This window comes from Eretmochelys imbricata, chromosome 1, assembly GCF_965152235.1.
Source record: "Eretmochelys imbricata isolate rEreImb1 chromosome 1, rEreImb1.hap1, whole genome shotgun sequence".
NCBI lineage: Eukaryota > Metazoa > Chordata > Testudines > Cheloniidae > Eretmochelys > Eretmochelys imbricata.
In genome coordinates this window covers 34,001,726-34,028,122 of record NC_135572.1, presented here as the reverse complement: position 1 = coordinate 34,028,122, position 26,397 = coordinate 34,001,726, and the positions used below count along the sequence as shown (strand labels likewise).

At 42.0% G+C, this 26,397-nt stretch overlaps 1 protein-coding gene across 1 annotated transcript in view; it reads right to left on the bottom strand.

The window, feature by feature from the left end:
• Positions 1 to 23,844, bottom strand: part of CEP126 (centrosomal protein 126) — a 53,203-nt gene extending 29,359 nt beyond the window's left edge. Inside the window, exons 1-5 of the mRNA XM_077805655.1 lie at positions 23,687 to 23,844; positions 20,877 to 20,996; positions 11,809 to 11,954; positions 8,772 to 8,883; positions 4,687 to 4,885 (exon numbers count right to left, since the gene is read on the bottom strand). Of these exons, the coding sequence (XP_077661781.1) occupies positions 4,687 to 4,885; positions 8,772 to 8,883; positions 11,809 to 11,954; positions 20,877 to 20,996; positions 23,687 to 23,844 (735 nt within the window). The remainder of the gene's footprint in view (positions 1 to 4,686; positions 4,886 to 8,771; positions 8,884 to 11,808; positions 11,955 to 20,876; positions 20,997 to 23,686) is intronic.
• Between the last annotated feature and the right edge of the window lie 2,553 nt (positions 23,845 to 26,397).

The following is a 26,397-nucleotide window of genomic DNA, read 5'->3' as shown; positions in this document are numbered from 1 at the left end:
AACTGACAGTGGGATTCGTTGACCATAAATCTAAGGAATCTCCTGTGGCTTTGAGGTATTGCCACATGGAAATATGCATCCTTTAAGCTGAGGGCAGCATACCAGTCTCCAGGATTCAGGGAGGAGACAACAGAAACCAGACTGACCATGTGAAACTTTATTTTCTTTATGTATTTGTTCAGCTTGCAGGTCTAGCATTGGTCTGAGACCTTCTTTAGCTTTTGAAATTAGGAGTAACCCCTTTCCTCTGCATAAAGGAAGAACTTCCTCTATGGCTCCCGATAGGAGGAGAGATTAAATGGAGGAGAGGCAAACGGAGGGAGTTTGTCTGGGACTTTTGGATCTGGTTTTGATCAGCAGGGATGAATTAGTTGAGAATGTGAAGGTGGTCGGGAACTTGGGAGGAAGTAATCATGATCTGATATAATTGAAGATCCTAAGGAAAGGAGGACATAAGAACAGCAAAACAAGTACACTGGACTTCGGAAAGGCAGATTTCAACCAACTCAGAGAAACAGTATGCAAGGTCCCATGGAAAGGTCAATTAGGAAGAAAAGGAGTCAAAGGAAGCTAGGAGTTCCTAAAAGATGTAATACTAGAGGCTCAACATTTAGCTATTCCAATGCAGAAGAAACATAGTAAGAGCCACAGGAGGCCAATGTGGCTGCACAAGGAGCTTTTTAGCTATCTCAAACCAAAAGGGAAAACAAACAGGAAATGGAAGAAAGGGCATGTCACCAAGGAAGTGTACAAGGGAATAGAGTGTAGGGACAAAATCAGGAAAGCCAAGGCAAAGAATGAGTTACAGCTGGCAAGGAAATTTAGAGAAGGGGTTCTTCAAATACGTAAGACAAAAAAGAAAGATCAGGGATGGAGTGGGTCCACTGGTCAATGCAGGTGAGCTGATAACAGAAGATGATGGCTTGGCGGTAGCAGCACACTGAGAAGGTTCTGGGAGTTGTGGTGGATCACAACCTCAACATGAGTCAGCAATTTGATACTGTTGCAAAAAAAAGCAAATGCAATTTTAGGTTGCATTAACAGGTATAGTATGGAAGTCACAGGAGGCGATAGTACTGCTCTACTGAGTGCTGGTTGGGCCTCAGCTGGAGTACTGCTTCAGCAATGTATAGAAAGGATGTTGAGAAACTGGAAAGGATCCAGAGGCAAGCAACAAAGATGATCAAAGGGATGTAATGCAAACCATATGAGCAAAGGCTGAAGGAACTAGATATGTTTAGTTTGGAAAAGAGGAGATTAAGGGGAGACATGATTGTGGTCTTCAAATACTTGAAAGGCTGCCACAAAAAAGAGGGAGAAAAGTTGTTCTTTCTTGCCACCCAGGGCAGAACAAGAGGCAATGGGTTCAAAGTAGGGCTGTCGATTAATCGCAGTTAACTCACCCAATTAACTCAAAAAATTAATCGCGATTAATCAGTTTTACTCGCACTGTTAAACAATAGAATACCAACTGAAATTTATTATATATTTTGGATGTTTTTCTACATTTTCATATACCGTATATACTCGTTCATTAGTCTGTTCGTTTATAAACAGACCCCCCTAAGATGGATAGGTAAAAAATAGTAAAAACTGTACGACCCTTTCATAAGCCGACCCTATATTTCAGGGGTTGGCAAACTTTGGCTCCTGGCCCGCCAGGGTAAGCAGCTGGCGGGTCAGGACGTTTTGTTTACCTGGAGCGTCTGCAGGCATGGAGCCCCTCAGCTCCCTGTAGCTGCTGGGTTGCCGTTCGCAGCTCCCATTGGCTGGGAACGGCGAACTGCAGCCACAGGGAGCTGAGGGGCTCCATCCCTGCAGATGGTCCATGTAAACAAAACGACAATGTATTTTATATTCAATTCAATGATTTCATAGAGTTTAAAATCATCAAATTTTGGTGTAGACCCATTTATAAACCAACCCCCTCTCTTTGATGCGTCATTTTTTTACCAAAAATATTTGGCTTATGCATGAGTATATACGGTATATTGTATTCTGTGTTGTAACTGAAATCAAAGTGTATATTATTTTTATTACAAATATTTGCACTGTAAAAATGATAAGAAATAGTATTTTTCAATTCACCTCATACAAGTACGGTAGTGCAATCTCTTTGTAGTGAAAGTGCAATTTACAAATGTAGTTTTTTGTTTGTTACATAACTGCACTCAAAGACAAAACAATGTAAAACTTTAGAGCCTACAAGTCCACTCAGTCGTACTTCTTGTTCAGCCGATTGCTAAGTCAAACAAGTTTGTTTACATTTACAGGAGATAATGCTGCAGTCTTCTTATTTACAATGTCACCAGAAAGTGAGAACAGCCGTTTGCATGGCACTTTTGTAGCCGGTATTGCAAGGTATTTATGTGCCAGATATGCAAAACATTCATATGCCCCTGCATGCTTTGGCCACCATTCCAGAGGAGATGCTTCCATGATGATCATGCTTGTTTAAAAAAAAAAAAAATGTGTTTTTATTAAATTTGTGACTGAACTTCTTGGGAGAGAATTGTATATCTCCTGCTCTGTTTTACCCGCATTCTGCCATATATTTTATGTTATAGCAGTCTCGGATGATGACCCAGCACATGTTCATTTAAAGAACACTTTCACTGCAGATTTCGCAAAACGGAAAGAAGGTACCAATGTGAGATTTCTAAAGACAGCTGCAGTACTCGACCCAAGGTTTAAGAATCTGAAGTGCCTTCCAAAATCTGAGAGGGATGAGGTGTGGAGCATGCTTTCAGAAGTCTTAAAAGAGCAGCACTCCGATGTGGAAACTACAGAACCCTAACCACCAAAAAAGAAAATCAAACTTCTGCTGGTGGCATCTGACTCAAATAATGAAAATGAACATGCGTTGGTCCGCACTGCTTTGCATTGTTATTGAGAAGAACCCATCATCAGCATGGACGAATGGAATGATGGTTGAAGCATGAAGGGACATATGAATCTTTAGCACATCTGGCATGTAAATATCTTGCGACATCGACTACAACAGTGGCATGCGAATGCCTGTTCTCAATTCCAGGTCCTGACTGAAAAAGGAGTTTGGGAGAGGTCGCAAGGTTATTTCAGAGGGGTTGTGGTATTGCCACCCTTACTTCTGTGCTGCCTTCAGAACTGGGCAGCCAGACAGCGGCAGCTGCTTACTGAAGGCCCAGCTCTGCAGGCAACAGTGCAGCAGTAAGGGTGGCAATACTATACCATGCCATCCTTACTTCTGCACTGCAGCTTGCGGCTGCTGTGCCTTCAGTGCTGGGCTCCTGGCCAGCAGCTGCCGCTCTCCAGCTGCCCAGCTCTGAAGGCATCCGCACTGCCATCAGCAGCGTAGAAGTAAGGCTAGCAGTACCGCAACACCCCCTACAATAACCTTGCAACCCCCCCCCATGCCTTTTTCAGTCAGGACCCCTACAATTGCAACACCATGAAATTTCAGATTTAAATAGCTGAAATCATGAAATTTATTATTTTTAAATTCCTATGACCGTGAAATTGACCAAAATGGACCGTGAATTTGGTAGGGCCCTACTCATCAGGAGATGAGCAGGAACCCAAGGCTGGCTGAGGTGGTGCTTCCCCCAATTCCTTCAAAGAGTATATCAGTACTGAGTGAGATATCTCTTGAAATTGAGAAATTGGCACCAAGAGACTCAGAAGATCGCATGCCATGGCATATGCCTCAGGTGTTGACGGCACTGATACATTCTCTTGCACTGATGAATAAGATGGTGCTTCCTTACAGATTGGTCTCAACAGCACCACCTGAAGTGTTGTCTGCACCAGGGAGTGTCTGCTTCCAACCTTGTTTGTTGGACATTGGTACCAAAGACCTCAATCTCCTGGATGACAGTTCCCTTGATGCAGTATACTGGCTTTTTCTTCAGTACTGAAGAAGGAGATTGACACTGAGATTCCGCCATGTCAGGAGGAGTACTCCTAACCAAAGCAGAAGTGTTCTATGGCCTCCCCAAGCAGGAAGGTTCCAAGGGTGGGGGCAGGACTGCCTCCATAAGAAAGTGCTTTATAGTTTGACCTCCCTGTATTTTTAGTTCTGGACTTAAACTTCCTGTAGATTTGGCACCTTCCCCTGATGTCAGCTTCTACAAGACACTTCAGGCACCTGAAGTGCAGGTTACTGAACTGCAACAGCTTTTTGCATCCATCACAAGGTTTGAAGAACAGGGACTGAGGCATGCCCTGGCATCAGGCAACAGTACCCAGAACCAGCGAGAACTGAAGAGTACACCGAATACAATGGTAAAATAGGAAACCTACTAGGTAAAATACTACACTAAGACTATTAACAAGTACCAAATATATTCAAAGGGAAAGAGTAGGAAAGAGGGAAACTCTCACAGTAGCAAAGTAGTACACTGCCACAGCCATCATGAGCAGTAAGAATGAACTGGAGGGTGAGGGGCATGGGTGGATCTCTCCTTTATATCATTGTGCAGCAGCATGAAGGAGCAGACAGTGCACGTGCTTTCCTGACTGGTACCATGAAGGGAAAATCTGATACTATTAGTATACTGGGCAGGCACACACCTGAAGTTGAGTGGACATGTGCAATCACTTGAAACAGAATCAGATTGTCAGGATGATAATTGCCTATCTGACTTTTCATTTTTAGTAAGACACTTAAGAAACATTATTTAGTGAATAACTTCCAAAGAATCCTACCGCCAAGCTGCTGAGATGCTGTTCTTCAAGGAGTCGCTGCATTTCTTCCAGATTTTGCTGGAACAGAAGTTGGTCACTATCCAAGTTTGTTCCACTGTTTTCTTGGATCATTTTATCATAGCCACCGTTTGTGGAGATCTGCTTCCGATGTAAGAAGCCATTTTTAGATGCTGATGAATCAGAGGGAGAATCTGTAGTTCTTGGTGTGAAAAAATAAAAATTAAGCCAAAAATAACTAAACTATGTATTTCTTGATCTAACTATATACTTTACAATACATATCTTTTAAAATAAGAAATATACTGAAGTGCATGGCAAGAATATAATATCTCCCAAATAAAGGCAACATAATATATACATAATTCCTCGTGGGGCTGATAGCACCACCAATTATTAAGGCTGCGCAGTTGCTCATAGCTTTGCCAAACTTTAACCATTTGGGCTGGAATTTTTCATGCTTAATGACTGCCTCAGGATGAATTTTTTTGGAAAGCTTCTGCCAAAATGGTTCAGCCATTTCCAAGAATGAGTCTAGGGTTTCTTTTTGCCCACGTTAAAAAATACTGGTGATATTTTCTTTGAGAAGCTCTAGTGTCCCCATGCCTTGGAAGAGGGATTTGAATTTGACATAGGGTGGAGGAGAGCTTTGTGTCAGGGATGTGGCTTTGCCATCCCACGAAAATTCACCCAAATTTGGCCAAGTTATCATAAGCCTTTGAAAAACTGGAGTTCACAAATGCTTAGCAGAGACTTGCGAGAGCTTTGCAACTAAACTCCCCAAAGATAATGTGTACATTGTACATGCGCCAGCCCATGGTTAAGCAAGATTTTCCCTGCAATTGCAGCTCTGGGCTGCAGCAGGCTGGGTCCCAGCACTGAAAAAGACAACAGGAAGCCTGTTTCTCCTGTGCTCCCAGTGACCCCCTGCTGGGCCCCAAACAGCTGGGAGGAGGAAGCTGCCTCATTTGAATACAGAGAAGACAAAAACCAGACTAGGGATGGGAGTGGGGGAGTACATTAGGATAAAGAGCCAGGGAGGGACAGCTGGGATTGGAAGCTAGTGGGGGAAGAGGAAAAATGGGACTGGGAGTTGGGATGGAGGAAGACTGAGACTGGTTTGGCAAGGAGACTGGGAGAAGACACTATGACTGGAAGCCATGGAAGGAAACAGGTGGGAGATACCTGGGAGCCAGTGAATCGGGTGGAGTGGAAGACTGACGTCAAATGAGGAATTGACTGGCAGGGGTGGGGAGGAATGGGACTGAGAATCGGTGGTGCAGGGGGAAGGAGCAGGTAGTAGAGACAGCTTGGAGGAGAAGTCATGGTGCATGAGAACTGGGATTGGCTGGGCAAAGACTGAGACACGAACACAATGGTGGTCAGGGACACACTGAGACTAGGTGAGGGAGGAAAACTGGAGCCAGGGAGGAAAACTGGAAGTCACTGAGGACAGGAAATGTGGGCAGGGGTGACTGAAAGGGAGAGAGAGAGATTGGATGAGGAGCCAGGAGGGTACTTGGTCTGGTTGGGCAGGACATTGAGAACAAGAAGCTGTGGGGGAGGGACAGGGAATGACTGGGCAATGAGACTGGGATGAGAAGCCTATGGAGTGGAGAAACGACAGAACTGGGACAGGGGCAGGTAAAAGCGGGAGGGGAAGAGGAGATCAAGCTTGGGGGGATTGGGCAGAAGAGTCTGTGCTGCCCACTAAAACACACACTCCTCTGCAGCCTGGAATAGAACCAAAGGTTCCTGACCCTCAACTTTCCTCTGCTGTCAGAAAATCATAGACAAATCATAGAAGGTTATGGCTGGAAGACACCTCAGGAGGTCATCTAGTCCAACCCCTACTCAAAGCAGGACCAATCCCAACGAAATCATCCCAGCCAGGGCTTTGTCAAGCTGGGCCATAAAAACCTCTAAAAATGGAGATTCCACCACCTCCCTAGGTAACCCATTCCAGTGCTTCACCACCCTCCTAGTGAAACCCATGAAGTGTTCCATTCCCCACTAGTGCTGGTCCACAGAGAGGATGACAGCCTACTACTGTTATCAGTTAGCCACTTAATTCAAGTAGGAAAAGTCTATGCAGTGGATATAAAGATTCCAGCCTTTCTGATGATCCATGTAGGTGTCAATATGGCATCACACTATAGAGATTCTATTTTTTCAGATTGCTTTTTTAAAAAAGAACCTAGAAAATCACACAGAATAACTATATTCAAAGAACATTAAGATTGCAAAATCAAGCACTCATAAATTAGGAAATGCCAGATTAAAGTTGACTGTGCAACCTTAATTCAGCCCCCTTGTGTTGTACATATTGGGATACAGTCTTTAATTAAAAAGAAAAGGAGTACTTGTGGCACCTTAGAAACTAACAAATTTATTTGAGCATAAGCTTTCATGAGCTACAGCTCACTTCATCGGATGCTTGTCTTTAATTACATGATCACATGCTATTTTTATAGAAGTTGGAAATTATATAGTGGATGAGGCAGAAGATTTCAGAAAGAGAAAGGATGGTCTCACAATTAAAGCAGTTGAATGCTTTCCTGGAGAACTGACTCTGCCACAGAGTTCCTGTGTGATGCTGGGCAAGTCACTTAAACAAAACATTTCACGTGGGGTCAATAATTCTGTGTTTCTCATTTTCTGGGTGCCCATCTTGATACACTGGGAATCTGATCTGCAGAAATGCTGTGCACTCTCAGCTGCAACTGAAGTCAATGGGAGCTGTTCTTTGACCACAGTAAGTACTGTACAATGCTAAGTACTCTGAAAAATCAGATCCTAAGTGCCTCAAATACAAAACTAATAGATAGTCTCGACCTTAATCTTTGTACCTCAGTTCTCCATACATGAAATGGGAATAACACCTACTCATATCATATCTTCTTGTGCTTCAGCAATCCTGGGTAGAGCTGGGTGAATTTTTTTCAACTAATAGTTTATTCACTGAAAAATGCAATTTTGGATGACCCAGTATTATTCACTAATATGTGCTGAGTTCGCTGAATAGCTTTGACTAAACTGAAATTGCAATGTTTCAGAATGGTCAAAATAAAATATTTTGTTTCAACCCAACTTGAAATTGTTATAACGAAAAATGACCACAAAATGTTACTGGGAATGACAATGAATAGGCATTGGGACAGAAAAAAATAGAGAGAAAGACTCTATACTCTGATGGTTAGGGCACTCGTTTAGTATCTGGGAAACCCAAGGTCAAGTAAAAAAACTCTTTTTTACTTTGATATTTGATCTGTGCTCCAATGACTTTTTAATTATTTATATCAAGTGGAAGAGTTTCAACAGGAAAAATTACAAAAGACCAATGCCACATATATCCCATAGCCCAGGGGCTAAGACACTGTCTTGCAACATGGGAGATCAAAGTTCAAATTCCTTCTTCACACCAGGTAGGGGGAAACCAGGGGAATTAAACCTGGGTCTCCCACATCTCAGGTGAGTTTCCTAAGCACTGGGCTAATGCTCATAATGAGGGTTCCACCTCCTTCTCCTCCTCATTCCTGCTGTTTGTAAAGCTATTCCTCCTTTGCTTTTGTTAAAATGCCCAAAATTGAAACAAAAAATTTCAAGTTAGGCTGGAACAAAATGTTTCATTTTGATGAGACTTGAAATTTTTTCAACATTTCAATTCAACCCCAAATGAAACCTTTTTAAAAATTTTTTTTGGAACTGCCCAGAAACAAAGAAAATTCCTTATTCATCCCGTTCTAATCCTTGGATGGGAGAATGGCCTTTGGCAGCCACTGCAACTGGTTCAGGCTAGAACAGTCCCGAGGCTGCTCTAACTGATGCTGGGCATTGAACTAGCCCCCAGGATTAGGGGAGTGTAAACGTTTGCCTCCTTTCCTCTGCTTTTGTGCCATGTAGACATCAAACAATTTAAGGATATGACACAACATTTTCATTTTAATAGTACTCATAGCAGCATTTTTTGCTACTTGATAGTTTGCCAAAATTTCCAAAAGAGTAGTGTTAATTATTTGCTGTATAATACAATGCATTAACTAAATAATTTAGTTTTTAAACACAATAGAATGAATAGAAATGTTTACCTGCAGGTACTTTTGTGCCTATTAGATGATGATAAATATAACCTTGATGTTAAAACTGATCCTTGAATTTGTTCAAGTGCCTCTTCTAATCGAGGAGCTGGTTTTCTCTGGACTATATGAGTTAAAGGGAAAGACACATCATCAGGAAACATTCTATAAAACTTTATCATAAAACATTTTGGCCAAAATTTTCAAATTTGGATACCTAAAGTCAGACTAACAATAAACAGAAATGGTTTGATCATCACGGGGAGCTGGGGTTGCTCAGTACCGCTGAAGACAAAAACCAGGCCAGTTCTATTTAGATGCCTAAAAATGGATTATTCAGGAGCCTGATCTGAATTTGACAATTTTGGCATTTGTCTTTAGTCTACATTGCTGAAAGAAATATGCAATATACCACTCTTTTTGTTGTTGTTGTTTTAGCCAAACCATATTATACAACCTGATAAATGACTGAATAATTCTGTCCAGTATTTTCCCAGGATGAATTATGGTCTACTTTCCACACCACAAGTAGTAGTAAAGGAGGGGAAAGATGGTCCACAGAACTGTTACATCTCCTTTTGTGCAGGTGGGCAGAACTGGGGACTTTCTCCACCTCCTTAACACACTAGGTGGTGTAGCTATTGACCACTGGCGCCATTTATTCCTGCCTTGAAGCAGCAGGGAAAACACAAGAGTGTTTGCAAAAACAACTATAAGTCCTTGTGGCACCGTAGAGACTAACAAATTTATTTGGGCATAAGCTTTTGTGGGCTAAAACCCACTTCATCAGATGCATGGAGTGAAAAATACAGAAAGCAGTATAAATATTACAGCACGTGAAAAGATGGGAGTTGCCTTACCAAATGGGGGGGGGGGTCAGTGCTAATGAGGCTAATTCAGTTAAGGTGGAAGTGGCCTATTCTCAACAGTTGACAAAAAGGGGTGAATATCAAAGAAGAAAAAATACTTTTGTAATGTTAATAAGACCAATGCAATCAAGGTGGACGTTGCCATTTCCAACAGTTGACAAGAAGGTGTGAGTATCCGCAGAGGGGAAAATTACTTTTTGTAGTGACCCATTCACGCCCAGTCTTTATTCAGGCCTTTTTGATGGTGTCCAGTTTGCAGCCTGATTCTCACTCTGGGCTCATGGCAAAGCCATGATTAAGTCCTAAAGTAGTACCATCCTTTTTTTTTTTTTACTTTGATATTTGATCTTAAAGTCAGATACATTAACTCACAGTTGATGCTGCTGCATTCGTGACAACAAATCTGACAAAACCCTGTTATTATTTAAGTGACATACCACTTTTGAGGCTATGGCTATACTACACAATTTTTTTGTTCAATACAGACCCAGTCTTAGGCTGGGTTAGGGTGCCCCCAACCCACTACTGCTTTGAGCTGGCTGGCTTGATAATACCATAGAATATTTGGAACAGCTAGTCCGCCCTGTTTAAGGAATCTGTACAAAGTATCTACTCTCACTCTTGGTTTTTTCTTATTCCATATAAATTCTAACAGCATCCTCAGTATTCCTGCTACAGTTTTATCTAGGATAAACACAGAAAGATTTTAAAATAAGAAAGATATCCTTGTCTGAATATTCATTTTGACTGTGGCTATTCTTCCCAATCAAGAAACTGCATACTTTTTTCATTTGCTGAAGTAGTGGTTTGACATTTAACTCACAGAGTTCTTCTAGGTTGTTTGAGATTTGAATTGCCAGGTATCTTATAGAATTTGTACCCAAATGTTTTCTGGAGGAGTGACTTTTCAGAGTCTGGCAAACTGAAAGCTAACATTTGAGATCTGGCATAGTTTACTTTAAATCCAAAGTCCTGGATTTCTTTATACACTCATTTTAGAGAAATACTTGGTTTAGATAAAAATAATATAATACCATGTACATGTAATGCTATTTTCTAATGTGTTTCTGAATGTTTTAATCCCATGATAGATCCATTGTTCCTTATTCTCTGTGCAAAAGGCTCGATAACCAGCGCACAAAAAGTAAAGGAGACAATGAACATCCCTGCCTAGTTCCTCTGTGTAATTCAAAAAGGGGAGATTTAACTCCATTAACTTCTACAGCTGTTTTGGGCCAGTGTAAAGACAACTTATCCCTTTAAGGAACTGGGGGCCAAAGTTATGGCTAAGTTCCCTCTAAACTGTGCAGCTGTGCAGAAGGATATCAAGGGCTGCGCAGGTGCGCAGCGAGGAGAGGCGCCTCTCCCCCGCCACACATCACCTCCATATTGGTACACATAACAAAATTCATTCCGCACATGGATGTAAAAAATTAGAGGGAACATTGCTTATGGGACAGGACTTGAAAAAGAAAGTTCCACTCTACTTTATCAAAGGCTTTCTCTGCATCTAGTAATAACAAGAGAAATGGATCTTTTTTGGTCTTGTACTATGGATGATTTCAAGTACTCTCCAAATATTGTCTGACATTTGCCTATCCTTAATCCAGTTTGAGCTGGATTTATAAACTGAGTTGATTACAGTTTATGCTTTGTTATACTTTGTTTTATATGTAACTGTATCTGTTTCTATCATTATCCCTTTTCACTATCTCCTAAATCTTAGCCTTTAGACAAGAAACATGTTTGTTTTCACTATAAATATATCTCAGTGCTGTGAGGTTACATTGGGGCTGATCCTCAGCTAAATCAAACAGGCTGGTGTGTGCACTGTTCCTTTAGAAGATAATTTATCTAGTAATTTCTGTGAGTATCCAGTGGTTAAGGGAACACTGGACACTGCAAGGGAACACTTTCAGGTGGCTTAGGGATTGGGGTACATCTATTGTTAACCTGCAAAGCAAAGTGAGGGCTAGCACTGCCCTGAGGAGATTGTTTGGGTCGCTGACAGACTGATGGTGTCAGGGACTGACTCTAAGTTTAGTATAAGCGAATCTTCCTATCACTGGAGGCAGAAGGGTAACAAGTTGACTCACAGTCCTGGGCACTTTGAGGAAGCATTCTACTGACAAATACATACAATATGAGGATTCACTACATTGAGCGATGAATTTCCAAACCTATTCTCCTGCGCTGGGAAAAAGGGAGATGAGCACGCTGGAACTTTTCAGTTGCTTCTTGAAGTTTCAGTTTCCTTTGTTTCAGGATCTGTTCTCTAAATCTTAGTTCTTTTTCTTCTTCTGCCTTCTGTTTTTCCTCAAGTGCTCTATTTAAAAAGCAAAAACAACAGGATATCTTGTTTTTCTGATGAACATAACCCATCACACAGGAATTATAATTACACTCAGAGAAATGCCTTCATAAAACTATTTGCATAATATTATAATATCCTGTTTAGTTTAAAAGTTTACTTCTTGACAGATTGCAGTGCCACACAAACTTCAGACTAACTGGAATATGAGGGTTCAGTTGAGAACATTTTTAAAATTGGACAATGTCCTACAAGTGCCAAGAAGAGGGGTCATATCACAATCTTTTTATTTGCTACTTTGGTAAGAAGATCTGACCCTCCCTTATGAAAGGAATATAAGAATTGCCAAGTAGATTAGACCAGTATCTGGTCTCTGACAGTGGCCAGTACTAGATGCTTCACAAGGAAGAGTTATGTAACAAGGCATATCCTCCCTATAATACCCTTTGCTGGCCAAGTGTGGCATTGCGGGTGCTCCCTGCCTCAGTTTCCCATGTCATCAATAAGTTTAATGAAGCTTTACATTGGGAACAATGCCCTTTCTGAGGGGTCTAGTTTATGAACCACAGACACAGAGAAAATACAAACCTCGGGCCCTAGACACTATTTGACCCTTCCTCTCTCCACTGTGTAAGAGTGATTAAGACTCAAATGGGAGTCTTGTTACACACCACAGATCTGAAGTCACTGATAATCTAGGTCTAAGCATTAGACCTGCTTTGGGACAGTGTCTCTGATGCAAGAGACTGTCCACTGTGCACTTTTTTGGTGGCTGGACTTAAGAACCTGAGGGAAAAGGGCGTCTTTTGCTCATCGTTTATGTTTATGAACCTTGTTTATGGCGTTTTCCCAAATTAATGCTGGGTTACTTCCCTCCTTTTGTTAAAAGGGGTTTCTTTTCTACACTCAGACTCTGGCTTGTGAGAGTGGAAGTATTGCCTCTTGCAGGCGCCCAGGGGGTGATATGTAATTGTCCCAGTCTACTGGGTGGGGTTTGAGCCTGTTTTGTGTTGTATTGTTGAAAAGAAACCCCTAGATATTGAACCCAGCCCTTGTTGCTCCCAACTCCAACAGGCAGAAAGGTTACACAAATATTCCTGCAACAGTGACCACACTGACTACATTTTTGAACTCTGTGGCTAAGGGATGACAATGACTAGAAGCTCATCTTCCAGTTAAAATCCCCAGCATGTTTAGTCTAAATTCCCATTGACATTGATGAGGACTTCTGCTTAAAAACGATGTCATGAAATGGCCCCGAATAACTAACAGTAGGTGTGTCTATGCTGAAAAATAATTTGTAATCCAAATATGTCAAATTAATGCTGGATCCAGTACTAGATGGATATGATAACTGCCTTCTACTTGCTTGAGACAGTAAATAATTGAGTGATTCAAGCTGAAATGTGCCCAGATCTGAATATAACCTACTGGAAAAGGAAGACATGTACAAGAAAACTATAGTAAATTTAGATTTGAATTTAGGCCACCTAAAAACCAGTTACAACATAAAAGTCCTATCATAAAAGGTCTTTCCTACACTCCTTCCTCAAGCTAAATTCTGTTGACCTTATTGGCAATTATGACTACATAAGGAGTATGCAATCAGTCCATTTGTCTCATTGAAGGGTAGCAACATTCTCCTGTGGTTAAAGGAAGGTATTGGGAATCAGGACTTCTGGTTTCCATTCCCAATTCTGTCAATGGCTTGCTATGTGACTGTGAGCAAGCAACTTAGCCAAATGTTGATGTTGCTTTTGTTTTGAATGTTGAAATTGAGACACTTAAGATCTGATATTCAGAGATCCTGAACATCCCAAAATACAATGGAAGTCAATGAGAGCTGCAGGAACTCAGCATCTCTGAAAATTAGGCCCTTGGTGTATCAAACTGAGATCTCAATGGTAATAAAAATTGTGGACACTTGGTGGCATGGGGGGCCTAGAGGGAGAACATTTCTGTTCTCAATTAACTTTTCTATAATACTGGACTATTTACATACCTGACAGAGATGGTTTGAGGCTTAATTAATGCTGTCAGATTCTCAAATGGAAGTGCAAGGTATTATTATATTTGCTGTTTGTTTTACTATTTATAAAACAAGGGCATTACGAGGTATGTTTTATTATACCACTGACGTTTTTACTAAGCAATAAAGGTTATTTTCATACACACACCTGAAGTCATTTGTACTTTATACCTCCAAAATAAACAAGAAACATTGTATGAAGATGGTGTCAATAGAAGCTATGGCATGTCTAAGACCATTCCAAATGATACAGTTAATGGGGGAGGGGAGGGGCATTATAGCTTTCTAGGCACCCAACCCATTCAGGTAGTGAATACTGGATAAAAAACCGATAGACCTACTCAGCCTCAAAAATGTTTTTTAAAAACAACCCTCCATGCAGCAACTCAGGCAAAGGAGAGTTTGCTTGATCTACAAATTCATATGCTGGATCTGTCTTTTGTATAGATAATGGGAAATCCTACAACCCTACAGCTGGAGTATGTGGCTCAAAGAGGGAGAAGGCAAGTTCTACCTAGCCTTGGGACTGTTTATGTTTAAAAACTGCTATGGAGTATGGTGTAACATATCTCTTCCATACTCCTGAGCACCGGGAAGGAGTTGGGAGGGGCTCCTGCCTGCTACTGCTGGAGAATTTATGAATTTTAGAATGGCAATTTATACAAAAATAGTTCAGCCCCACCTCCGAGAGCAGCCGTGCAGGGGAAGACCAAGTCCTGTCCTCTCCAGCCCGGCTGGGACTGGCAGCTGGGAGCCCCCAGCTGGAGCACTCCCAGAAGCATGAGATCGGACCCACCTCCACCGCCGGGAACCTCCTGCGCCGCAGGAAGCTCCACGGTTGCTGCCTTTAGAGCCAAGAATTTGGTAGGTCTCTAAATATAAATAAGTAACACAAGTATGTAGGGACAAAATTAGAAAGGCCAAAGCCTAAGGCATAAAATGAGATTAAACTAGCTAGAGACACAAAGGGTAACACGAAAACATTGTACAAATATATTAGAAGCAGAGGAAGAGCAAGGACTGGGTAGGTCCCTTTCTCAGTGAGAGGAGAAAGACAATAACAGAAAATGTAGAAATGGCAGAAATGCTAAATGACTTTTTTGTTTCAGTTTTTACCAAAAAGGCTAGTAACGATTGGATAGCTAATATAGAGAATGCCAGTAAAAGTGAGGTAGGATCAGAGGCTAAAATAGGGAAAGAACAATTTAAAAATTTCTTAGACAAGTTAGATGTCTTCAAGTCACCAGGGCCTGAGGCAATACATCCTAGCTCAAGGAGCTGATGGAAGAGATATCTGAGCCATTAGCAATTATCTTTGAAAAGTCATGGAAGATGGGAGAGATTCCAGAGGACTGGAAAAGGGCAAATACAGTACCAACCTATAAAAAGGGAAATAAGGACAACCCGGGGAATTACAGACCAGTCAGCTTAACTTCAATACCTGGAAAGATAATGGAGCAAATAATTAAGCAATCAATTTGCAAACATCTAGAAGATAATAAGGTGATAAGTAACAGTCAGCATGGATTTGTCAAGAACAAATCATGTCAAATCAACCTAACAGCTTTCTTTGACAGGGTAACAAGCCTTGTGGATGGGGAGAAGTAGTAGATGTGGAATATCTTGACTTTAGTGAGGCTTTTGATACTGTCTCGCATAAACAAACTAGGGAAATACAGCCAAGATGATCATCAGTTGGTAAGAGCAAACAGGACAAATTCCCACTTTTGCCAAAAACGTCAGGACAGCCACGACAGGGCTTAAAACAGGGACTGTCCTGTCCAAAAACTGGATGTATGAGCGAAGACTGAAATAATTGGGTTTGTTTAGTCTGGAGAAAGAAGTCCGAGAGGGGACATGATAACAGTTCTAAAGTACATAAAATGTTGTTACAAGGAGGAGGGAGTAAAATGTTCTTCTTAACCTCTGAGGATAGGACAAGAAGAAATGGGCTTACATTGAAGCAAGGGTGGGTTAGGTTGGACGTTACAAAAAACTTCCTATCAGGGTAGTTAAGCACTGGAATGAATTGCCTAGGGCAGTGGTTCCCAAACTTGTTCCGCCGCTTGTGCAGGGAAAGCCCCTGGCGAGCTGGGCCGGTTTGTTTACTTGCTACGTCTGCAGGTTCGGCTGATGACGCCTCCCAGTGGGCGCGGTTCACTGCTCCAGGCCAATGGGAGCTGCTGGAAGTGGTGCGGGCCGAGGGACATACTGGCTGCCACTTCCAGCAGCTCCCATTGGCCTGGAGCAGCGAACCACGGCCACTGGGAGCCGCGATCGGCTGAACCTGCAGACGCAGCAGGTAAACAAACCGGCCCAGCCCCCCAGGGGCTTTCCCTGCACAAGTGGCGGAACAAGTTTGGGAACCACTGTCCTAGGGAGGTTGTGGAATCTCCATCATCCTATATTTTAAAGAGCAGGTTAGACAAACACCAGTCACGGATGGTCTCCATAATACTTAGTCGTGCCATGAATGAAGGGGATTGGAATAGCTGATCTCTCAAGGTCCCTTCCAATTCTATGATTTTATGAAAAAGTGGGAGTAAACAGAAGAATTTCCATACTTTTATTGTTTTAACATAAGTTTTTCTGTCTTCTATAAACAACCCAGTGAAGAAGCAATTTCCGCAATAGCTGCCAAAGTGTTTATAGCAAATTTGAAATCTAATGCTTTAAGGACAGGTTTCAGAGTAACAGCCGTGTTAGTCTGTATTTGCAAAAAGAAAAGGAGTACTTGTGGCACCTTAGAGACTAACCAATTTATTTGAGCATGAGCTTTCGTGAGCTACAGCTCACTTCATCAGATGCATACCGTGGAAACTGCAGCAGATTTTATATATACACAGGGAATATGAAACAATACCTCCTCCCACCCCACTGTCCTGCTGGTAATAGCTTATCTAAAGTAATCATCAGGTTAGGCCATTTCCAGCACAAATCCAGGTTTTCTCACCCTCCACCCCCCCACACAAATTCACTCTCCTGCTGGTGATAGCCCATCCAAAGTGACAACTCTTTACACAATGTGCATGATAATCAAGTTAGGCCATTTCCTGCACAAATCCAGGTTCTCTCACTCCCTCACCCCCCTCCAAAAACCCACCCCCATACACACACAAACTCACTCTCCTGCTGGTAATAGCTCATCCAAACTGACCACTCTCCAAGTTTAAATCCAAGTTAAACCAGAACATCTGGGGGGGGGTGTGTGGAAAAAACAAGAGGAAATAGGCTACCTTGCATAATGACTTAGCCACTCCCAGTCTCTATTTAAGCCTAAATTAATAGTATCCAATTTGCAAATGAATTCCAATTCAGCAGTTTCTCGCTGGAGTCTGGATTTGAAGTTTTTTTGTTTTAAGATAGCGACCTTCATGTCTGTGATTGCATGACCAGAGAGATTGAAGTGTTCTCCGACTGGTTTATGAATGTTATAATTCTTGACATCTGATTTGTGTCCATTTATTCTTTTACGTAGAGACTGTCCAGTTTGACCAATGTACATGGCAGAGGGGCATTGCTGGCACATGATGGCATAAATCACATTGGTGGATGTGCAGGTGAACGAGCCTCTGATAGTGTGGCTGATGTTATTAGGCCCTGTGATGGTGTCCCCTGAATAGATATGTGGGCACAATTGGCAACGGGCTTTGTTGCAAGGATAAGTTCCTGGGTTAGTGGTTCTGTTGTGTGGTATGTGGTTGTTGGTGAGTATTTGCTTCAGGTTGTGGGGCTGTCTGTAGGCAATGCTTTAAGAGGTTTAACCTACAATGCACTGCCCAGACATTACATGGAAATGTATCATTGATATTAAAAACAGTAGATTGAGTAGATGGTGGAAATATTTCCTGGTTAATTTTATGAAATTATACAAGCAGATGATGGATGGTATACTCCTCCTATGTAGACTAAACATTTGTTACTACTTGGACTGAGTATGAAGTGTAAAAAAAGACTTATATCAATTACCTCTGCTTATGCAACATGCATGAAAACAACTTGTTTAAGGGGGTGATATTTGCAAACTATCTTAGGCATGGTCTACGCTACAAAGTTAGGTTGACCTAAGTACATTGCTCAGGGCTGTGAAAAATGTCATGGCCTGTGCAACACAGTAAAGCTCATGTAAGCTCTGGTGTAGGCAGCACTAGGTCAATGAAGAATTCTACCTACCGCCTCTCAGAGAGGTGGATTTACCATAACAATGGAAGAACCCTTTCGATCACTGTAGCAAGTGTCTACACAACAGTGCTACAGTTGCACAGCTGCAGCAGTGCTCTAGCATTTCTAGTGTAGACATACTCTTGGAGATAGACATCTGAGGCCCAATTTTCCAGTGCCATGCACTTTGTGTAGTTATTTAAACTAATGCAAAGTGATTACAAAGTGAATGTAAAAACACTGACAGATGAGAAAGTTAGTATTTTACACCCATTTTGCACTACTGGAGATGACTATTATAAGGTGCAGAGCAATGAAAAATCAGCCCCAATTTTTTTGTAGTTTTAAAAATGTCTAAAAAATGTGAAAGCATTATACTCTGTAAACCCTACATCCCTGGAACTGAACTGTCTTTCATGTTGTATCAACAACAATGACATTGACAGCTTGGGGGACAGCATTTATTAGACAGACAATGCTACAGAGCCAGCAGAGGGGGCACAGACCTTGTTTGTATTCTGCAATACATTACCTTTGAAAAAATTTCAATGGAATAATAGGTTTAAAAAGTGAATACAGAATTGGAGAGGGCATATACTACTCAGATTGCAATAGGCAGATTTCCTACCTAGATTTCAAAGTAGTTCAGATATTGGCCGTAAGACACTTGATTGTAAATTTTACTAAATGTGGCCCCTTCTATGAATAATAAAGACAGCTACATAAGAAGATTAGAGGCAATAGCCCAACTCCAACCCCTAATTTGAACACTGTACATCAGGCATGTGTTTCAATACTTTTGTGTTTCATCATTTGACTGAACACACATAGCACATTATATGATAGCTTATTTGTATATATGACTTTAAAGAGAAAATTCTAACTCACTGTGAATTTTCAGAAATTAAGAAATACTATGCAGAATCAATAAAAGTGGAAAAGTTTGAAAATAAAAGGCTCAAACCTGCAAGCCCTCTATATACGGAATTCTCACTGCCTTCAAAAACAGTTCTCCGTACACTGGGCTATCAGACTGGGGCTCAAAAAATGTCATATAATTTGCATTTCAAGTGTATGCTGGTAATAGTTACTGTGTTGCTAAAACATGATAGTAAAATGTTAGGCCACATGTTCCCCTCCACTTCGCCTTGCTGCAGAGAACGTAACAACACAAAAAGGCAGAGAAGGTAGAACAACATCTCTGCTACATTCTGTAGGCCCAAACAGCACAGGGATCTTACTGCTATTAGGAGCAGGAAGGAGGTAGAGCTGGGTGCTCTGCAGTATGCTCCTGTCAGGTCCACATGGATCTATTTTTTTAAAATCAGAAATAAATGTAAAGTTATAGCTAGTGGTACCAAGAGTAATTTCTGTTACATGCATGCAAACCCCTCAGGGAGGAATTCTGGTGCAGCCACTTGGCAGTGTCGGTCCAGTATGCTACCAGGGAGCGGGGGAGCCCAGATAGCAACACAGAGATTGCCACATTCATATGATTACTCATGCCCTTTGCAGGTGTTCTGAAATCCCAATGGATTTCATAACCTCCCCAAATTTTACAGGCCTAACCCAATGACCCACTCATGAGGAGGTAAACCACATCCCTCTCAATGGAACAGCCAGGAAGAAAGAAAAGTTAAAACTCAAGGAGCTTCCTAGTCCCTACATTATTTTCCCCACAAAGGGGAACAGTAGCTCTTGATTTTCAAGTTTTCTATATTTTGTATATTTCACAATGTATTCATGCTGAGAACTTTACAACTTTCAGACTGCTGAGCAGAACAAAACAGGTAGTTTCCCTTTCATCTTCCACTTGTTAGGAGAAGATCTCTCACAACACACTTACAGTTCAACCACTGATAAATTATATCTCAGGTGCCATACAAATAAACAATTATTTATTCTATATACATCATACCTACATTATTTAACTAATAATTTTACCTCGATCATAATCTAGAAACACAGCATATTTCTTAAGGCTACTATTATAATGGAACTCTTATGGAAGTGCATATAACATCTACATGAATACCCATTTAATGACAGTAGTCCACTATAAATACAGACTTCTAGAGTCTGTTGTTACATTAAGAGTATAATATTTCAGGATTAATAAACTAATGTACAGTATACATCTCAAATGCATAGCAGTAACAACAGTAATGTAACAAAACTAAGCAAAATACCTTATCTTGCCATTGTGATTTAGTTTATTATTCTTTTCAAAGCTCATCAGTCAAAACATTGTGTTTGATGATTTTTAGCCAACTGTCATGTTTTTGCATACAACATGTATTAAGAGAGGTAGACAATTCAGAGTTGCCATTTAAAATACCCACAAGATGACTGTTACAAATAAAATAAAAAGGGTTCAATCCTGTATTTGTTGCAAATTCACAGCTCCCACAAAGCCAATCAGAGTTTTGAGAACACAAGGAATACAGATGGGGCCCAACAGATGAAGAAATATTGCTAAAGGAAGGTAATTCTGATCAACAAAGCTAATTAAAGAAAAAAGTTTCCATAATAATGAGAAACTCTGAAGAAGACTCACACTTTTCATAGTTTGGGTGTCTTATAACAACAAACTAATCCTCGATTCCTCTGGAATGGAGCTGTGCTACTATTTAGATCCATAGATTTTTTTAAACAAATCAATAAAACAAATATCTAACAACTTAACTAAGTCCTCACAAAACAAAATACAAACAACCCCCCCACAACCAAATCCCATAATTACTTACTTTCTTCTTCTGTTTGTCTCTATACAATGTTTTCGTGCCCGACTCCTACATATTTTTTGATCCTCTAATAATGCTTCACGCTCTTCTTCTAAATCTCTTTCAAGAAGAAATTTCAAAGTTCTGACCATGGCATTATGTTAAGGAGAACAGAAAATGTATCTGAAATCCTTGAAATTCCTATGCAGTATTCTTATTAAGTTTTAGAATGATTATAAAAGAGTTTGTAGTGTTAGGCACATATTTACAATTGGACTTTTCATGGGCATAGTAGCCTGTTTGCATAGTAGCCTGTTGCATTCTTTCGCGTGATTGGAGCTTTATGTAGTTTTTTGAAAAAAGAAAAGGAGTACTTGTGGCACCTTAGAGACTAACCAATTTATTTGAGCATGAGCTTTCGTGAGCTACAGCTCACTTCATTGGATGCATACCGTGGAAACTGCAGCAGACTTTATATACACACAGAGAATATGAAACAATACCTCCTCCCACCCCACTGTCCTGCTGGTAATAGCTTATCTAAAGTGATCATCAAGTTGGGCCATTTCCAGCACAAATCCAGGTTTTCTCACCCTCCTGTTACTCTGAAACCTGTAGTTTTTTGAGAAAGTGTAAACTTTATCCATGAGCAACTAAAAGATGACAGGTTTCAGAGTAACAGCCGTGTTAGTCTGTATTCGCAAAAAGAAAAGGAGTACTTGTGGCACCTTAGAGACTAACCAATTTATTTGAGCATAAGCTTTCGTGACCTTATGCTCAAATAAATTGGTTAGTCTCTAAGGTGCCACAAGTACTCCTTTTCTTTTTAACTAAAAGATGATGATTCTTCAAACTAATTACACAATGGCTCCTTATCACAAATATATAATTTTAAATAAAGGTACTGCCTTAATGTATATACACTAAGAATGTAACTCCATCACTTAGTTTCTATGACCATATCAAACCACTCAGGCTTTGCACTCTGGCTTTATGATGTTACCATATGGAATTACGACTTTATTATGCAGAGTTGAGGATACATCAATCCTTATTATCTGAACTAGCTACCAGACAGCAAGGTTATCAAAGGGAAGTATTTCTTAAAATAACATTAAAAAAATCCCTAAATGGTCATTGTTTAAGATGTAATTTAATGAGTAATCCCAACTGAAAATTATATGATATTCTTGCTTAAAATACTTATCTATACAGTAAATGTCACTCTGGATCCAATATTTGCCTTAGTATTGTGTCCATTACTTTCCTGGGGCACCAATACACACACATGAATGTTTAATATAATCTGTTCAAGGAATCTGTAAAGTGCCTGTTGTTATAATACCTAGGCCTGGGATTTTCAAAGCAGCCCAAGGGATTGAAGCACTCAACCTCCATTAAAATTCAATGGGAGTTGAGTGCCTGACCACATTAGGCCTCTTTGAAAGTCCTAGCTGTCAGTTTTAAATATAATCTTTGTATTTTGGAACATGAAATGTTTGGATCAGAGACGGAGTGTTCTTCTTTGTCTTATTCAAAACCAAGCACGTCACTACTTAACAAATAAATAATAATAGTATCTAATCAGATACTGCCCTTATGCTTAGACATTACAGCAATGGGTGCAGTAGAAATACAGTGATTAGCACACAGGTCATATAGACAGCAGGGAAACAAACACATAGGCTAGACATTTCTGGTAGTTGCCAACCACTGTACTACCACTGGTACAGTAGCACCAAGGGTAGCAATAGTGGGAGCAAAAGTGCACACAGACCACAGGCTCTGTTATTGCTATGTTGTCTAATCAGAGCAAGTCTCACTAACACAGCAGTAAAAATAAAAAGGAGTACTTGTGGCACCTTAGAGACTAACAAATTTATTTGAGCATAAGCTTTCGTGAGCTACAGCTCACTTCATCGGATGAGCTGTAGCTCACAAAAGCTTACGCTCAAATAAATTTGTTAGTCTCTAAGGTGCCACAAGTACTCCTTTTCTTTTTGCGAATACAGACTAACACGGCTGCTACTCTGAAACCAGTAGTAAAAATACTGCTGAGCATGAGTGCCCTGTCTACACAAGGACTCCCATCATTTCTATCGCAGGTAAAGATGAATCAAATTGTGCAGCAGTGAGATATCCCCAAGATATCTACCGTATGCAAGACTAGAGAAAGACAGAAAGTTCAAACCAACTAAAACCAAATGGTTTTAGGTACTGTTTTATTCTCCTTGATGTAAAAAGAAACTGTTTTTTTATGCCCATGTATCTTGCTGTAACATCACAATATATTGCTCCAAGATGATCAAAATGGTTCCTTCTAGCTTTAGAATCCAAGAATAACCACATATTGCCACCACTCTGGGGGGCACCACAGGGACTGGGTACCTTGGGTATCCTGACAATAGTGTAAGCAGGCCCCTCCTGTAAAACCACTGGGGAGGATACGCCCATCCATTCGACAAACCCCACCCACATCTAAACAGAAGGGCAGTTGAGCAATCCTGAGTCCCACCCATCCCTGGGGTGGCTGTCCCACCTATTCCTAAAGCAGCCACCTCTTGGGACCGCTGAATCAAGCCTCTCCCGCATATCCCCAGTGAGTCACCCCATGGGGCCTGTCCTCCCATCCCCAGCCTCCCTCCTCAAGAGGCCCATTCCATGCACCTCTTCCCTTCTTCCCCAGAAAGCCTGTCGCTGGGGCCCGTCTCCCCCTCCTCCAACGTCCCCCGGGGCGGGGGGGGGGAGGGGGAGCCCTCCCGCGGGGCCCGTCAGCCCTCCCCCCTGCAGAGCCCGCCGTGGCCACGGCCCGGACCTGCGAAGGATACGCGCACGCGCACGCGCTGCCCGCGAAGGTGCCGGCGTGACTCTGGCGGGCGCTGTCCGGCTCTGGGCGGAAGAGGCTTTTCCAGTCGGGGCCGCCCGGGGCAGCAGAGCCCGGCTCCCGCTGTGCGGGGCTGACGCCCCCCGCGGCCCGCACGCCGGGCTCCATTCAGCCCCACCGGGCCGCCCCCATGCCAGTTCCTGCCTCCGGCCCGCTCGGTCCCTCACACGCAGGTCAGTGCGGGGCGGGGGCGCCCACGGCCCCGAGGCTCGGCCGCCCCGCAGCCATCTTGGCAACCGGAGACGCCGCTTCCTTCGCAACGGAAACCAGGGACGACGCGAGGGGAGGAGGAGGAGCCTGGGCACCCTCGGCAAGTGAGACGGGGGCGGGGCCTGGGGCAGGGCGGGGGAGGGGCTGGGAGGCAGGGTGGGGCCTGAGTAGAGGGCGGGACTGGAAGCGGAAGGGGCTTGGGTGAGAATTGTAGAATCATAGAATATCAGGGTTGGAAGGGACCCCTGAAGGTCATCTAGTCCAACCCCCTGTTCGAAGCAGGACCAATTCCCAGTTAAATCATCCCAGCCAGGGCTTTGTCAAGCCTGACCTTAAAAACTTCCAAGGAAGGAGATTCCACCACCTCCCTAGGCAACGCATTCCAGTGTTTCACCACCCTCTTAGTGAAAAAGTTTTTCCTAATATCCAATCTAAACCTCCCCCAGAACAAAAGAATCAGGAAACACGAAAACTAAGCTGTCGCTATTGCTCTGGCAGCTTGTACACCATACCCTCCCTCCCCCACAAGGGCTGTTCCAAATGACTATGTTCTCAGCCCTTGAGAAATGGGGCTTAAAGCAGGCAACTAACGGGCTGTAGGAAGGGTAGCGGCGCATTAGCAAGGCTTTTCCCATACAGCACAACCTTCATAGAATATCAGAGTTGGAAGAGACCTCAGGAGGTTATCTAGTCCAACCCCTGCTCAAAGCAGGACCAGTCCCCAGTGTTTGCCCCAGATCCCTAAATGGCTCCCTCAAGGATTGAACTCACAACCCTGGGTTTAGTAGGCCAATGCTCAAACCACTGAGCTATCCCTCCCCCCCTTCACGCAAAAGGAGAAGCCTGCGGGGAGGATGTTGCTAACCTCTTCAAAACCCTTAAACAGCCAAGAAATGAGTTTTTTTTTAAAAAAGATACACATTTGGGGTTCTTTTTATTTGCTGTCTAGTTTTTGAGCATTTAAGGGATCATGTTTTCCAAGAAAACTACTTCTTTTAAAAAACCGAGTATCTTATGTAATCAGGAGACTCTTGGAGCTGGGGCTTTACAAAAGCACCAAACATAATCAGTCTAGTGATAACATTTTGTGAGAGCTGGTAATACTGGGACACCTTTATGGGTAAATCATGTTAACAGTTTTGTAAGCTCTCACAATTTTAGAGTTCTTCTTAAAGTCCCAGCTCCATGACTTGTATCTGGTAAGACTGTCTGCTTGTGTAACCCACACACTTCTTTGGTGTGGTGCTCTGTCCCATCTAGTAGCACCGAGACCACTTAGAGAGAGATTAATGTGTCTGCTCTACAGCCTTAGCTAAGAAGGGTCATGTGGCTTTTATCTCATGCAGTAGATGTTCATGCACTAACCTCCAGAGATCCCAACTTCGATCCCACCTGCCAACAACCAGGGTCTGTTGGTGTTAAAAATGGGGGCTTGTCGGGGATTTCAACAGAGAAGTCTCTGATGCTTGGCATATGCTTCCTCATCAAGTTGCAGTGGGGGAGGTTCAAGTTGCAGTGGGGGAGGTTTAGATTGGATATTAGGAAAAACTTTTTCACTAGGAGGGTGGTGAAACACTGGAATGCGTTACCGAGGGAGGTGGTAGAATCTCCTTCCTTAGAGGTTTTTAAGGTCAGGCTTGACAAAACCCTGGCTGGGATGATTTAACTGGGAATTGGTCCTGCTTCGAGCAGGGGGTTGGACTAGATGACCTTCTGGGGTCCCTTCCAACCCTGATATTCTATGATTTTATGATTCTATGATCTAGGAGAAGTATGTAACCCCCACACCTCCTGGGTGCATCTAGTCGCACTGAGACCACTTAGAGAGAGATTAATGACTTTGCTCTACAGCCTTAGCTAAGGGCCATGTGGCTTTTAGCTCATGCAGTAGAAGTTCATGCATTTAGGTCCACCAGTCCTAGGTTCGATCCCACCCACCAGTGACCCCACCACTTGCTTGCTTTCTCCAAGTTTCTAGCTTTCATGTTTGCCGAGAAAAGCTGGAAAACCTGAGTGCACCTTGAAAAATAGAAGAATATCCAAAAATACTCCTATCTTAAAGATCCTGTCCTAAAGATTAGAAAACAATTTCATGATTTTAATCCAATCTCATAATTCTTTGAAGCATGAACTCATTTTTGAATGCTGGGGGTTGGCAGTACTGATGTTGTTTCAAATGGGCCTTTTATTGGCTCAGAATCATGATATGGAGAACAATACTCATTGCTGCACTTTGCTCCCTTTTGGAGGCATTTGGGAGGATTTTGTACTCCTTTCGTTCCCTCCACACAGTGCAGCACTTGGCATATAGACACTGCTCATCAGCAGGCAGGACAGCCAAGCTAGTGATGTGGCAGCACAGGGTGTTAACATGCTTAACAGAGAATGTTTACATACTTTTAGAATAATAATAATTTTTTTTCTCTAAAAAGTAAATAGCATTATGTGGGA